Source organism: Pundamilia nyererei, unplaced genomic scaffold (assembly GCF_000239375.1).
Source record: "Pundamilia nyererei isolate P.nyererei 1_Seehausen unplaced genomic scaffold, PunNye1.0 scaffold00018, whole genome shotgun sequence".
In the NCBI taxonomy this organism is placed as follows: Eukaryota; Metazoa; Chordata; class Actinopteri; order Cichliformes; family Cichlidae; genus Pundamilia; species Pundamilia nyererei.
The window spans coordinates 36788-39078 of NW_005187419.1; the positions used below are offsets into that span (position 1 = coordinate 36788).

Here is a 2291-nt window from a genome sequence, read left to right on the forward strand (position 1 = left end):
CCAGACACGGCTAGTGACGTCAGACTGAACAATCGGATACAGAGGTTCCTCTCTCTGGAACGGGTTGCCAAGCAACACCAAACTGGTCAAAAACAGGGGTTCATTTAAGAAGCCACTAAAGCAGTACCTGCAGAGCTTAACTCAAACATGAATGGCAAATTATTGTTGTTGTAATGTTTTACGTCTTTGTTTGTTGATTTTTAGCGAAATGCTGCGCTGTTTTGAAATTTGTTGATGTATGTTGACTAATACATAAACAATAAACAATAGAAAGTGTCAACTATTATTATAATTATTATCATCATTATTATTATTATTATTATTATATTGTTGTGTATCGGTACTTAGCTTGAATAAAAGTGTTTTATATTCAATTGTGGCTTGTTTGAAATTTGGCTGAAGCTCCCTGCTGTCAGTCTTTTAGTCTAATGACTCACAGCATGTGTTGCTAAGATAATGGTGTATCACACAGGGTGGAGAAAATAGAGAAATATGAAAGTCACAAGGGTTGCACTTATTCTTTACAACAACACCTACTGTATCTGACTTAAAATTACCATGAAGCACTTCTGTTTACCTAAACTGAACATTTCAGTCCACAGTAAATTCATAAGATCATTGTACAAGGCTGGTGTGACATATCATGGAAGTTAGGCCTTAAGGTTAAGGCTTAGCTTCCATAGCATTTTGATTAGGTCTTAATTATTTAATTCACTTTACAAGTGAAAAGTGTGAGACCTCCTTTTATCAAATTAAATACTGTACTGCTCTTTTTGTTACAACATTTGATTTTGTTGCACTGGACATTGGAAAAGTTGTGGCAGGTTTTATTTGAGCGTTTTTAAATGTCATAGTCTTCCAAAGAAAAAAAAATAAATCTAAAAAATGGCATCAGTTAGTAGTTTTGACTATAACAGCAAAATAACAAACTGTAAACTGACATTTTAATATAAAGGCTTGTCTAGATTTTGCATCTGGTGATAAGTTTGTCTTTTTTTCTTTGCAGGTTTCTAAAACAGATCCTTCACCCAAGAGAGAAATGCCAACAATGATCTTGTTTAATGTGGTATTTGCACTCAGGGTATGCACAAGATGTATTTTGATTTTAATTTTAAATGTTTAGGATTAGGATTCACCTTTATTGTCATTACACATGTGTAAATACAGGGTTATGAAGTACAATTTGCATCTAATTAGAAGTGAAAGAGTAGTAAGTGCAATAAGAGCAATTATATACAGATAAGTGGAGAGCAAATATACAGATGTACTACGGGCAAATGTACAGATATACTGATATATGTCAGATATAGGTCGGTACCTGACCTGCGAGGCCAAATGTTTGTAACTGTAAAACTCTTGATATTGGAAACTTTAAACTTAATAATAATTTACATTTAGTTATCTTGGGTGGGACACATAGATTTTGTGTTTTTGTTTTTTTTTTATCTGTGAATGGGAGTGGTATGGGTAGCTGATAATATTCCAGTATACTCTATCAGTGAGAGCATGGTAACTTAGAGGGAGGAAGGGGGGCTTAATCACGTTGACCAGTGCGCCCCTCCCCATGCTGAGTCATGGTTCCCAGTAAGAGCAAGCAAAAAGTACTTAGTCATGTTTTTAATATCTTCCTGGCAACTGTGGAAATTCTGTACAAAAACACAGCAGGCCCACATGGCAGTATGTAAACCAAACACTGCTACATTTTGTTTTCATGTATTTTGTATGTTTATTATTTATGTTTTATAATTAACATTAATAATTAACATTATTTGATATTCTTATTTCTCTAATAAAACCATATCAACTTGCATTGAATAGGGATGCACCAATTGTGAACTTCTGAGAAGATGATGATGGTTGAAGTTGATGGTGAAAATAACAATTTGCCCACTTGCCAGTGCTAATATCCATCCATCCATCTTCTTCCGCTTTATCCGGGGCCGGGTCGCAGGGGCAGCAGCCTAAGCAGAGAAGCCCAGACCTCCCTCTCCCCTAGCTTATCCGGGGGAACACCAAGGCATTCCCAGGCCAGCCGAGAGATATAATCTCTCCAGCGTGTCCTGGGTCTGCCCCGGGACATGCCTGGAACACCTCACACAGGAGGCGCCCAGGAGGCATCATTGTCAGATGCCCAAACCACCTCACTGGCTCCTTTCGATGTGGAAGAGCAGCGGCTCTCCTCTGAGCCCTTCCCGGATGGCTGAACTTCTCACCCTATCTCTAAGAGAGAGGCCAGCCACCCTTCGGAGGAAGCTCATTTCCACCGCTTGTATCCGCGATCTCGTTCTTTC

At 38.2% G+C, this 2291-nt stretch overlaps 1 protein-coding gene across 8 annotated transcripts in view; it reads left to right on the forward strand.

Moving 5' to 3' along the window:
* The window catches only part of nprl3 (NPR3-like, GATOR1 complex subunit), a 15291-nt gene that overhangs the window by 6439 nt on the left and 6561 nt on the right, over nucleotides 1-2291 (forward strand). For all 8 annotated transcript variants that reach the window (XM_005725971.2, XM_005725973.2, XM_005725972.2 and 5 more), the window contains one exon: nucleotides 1007-1081. In XM_005725971.2, the coding sequence (XP_005726028.1) occupies nucleotides 1007-1081 (75 nt within the window). The remainder of the gene's footprint in view (nucleotides 1-1006; nucleotides 1082-2291) is intronic.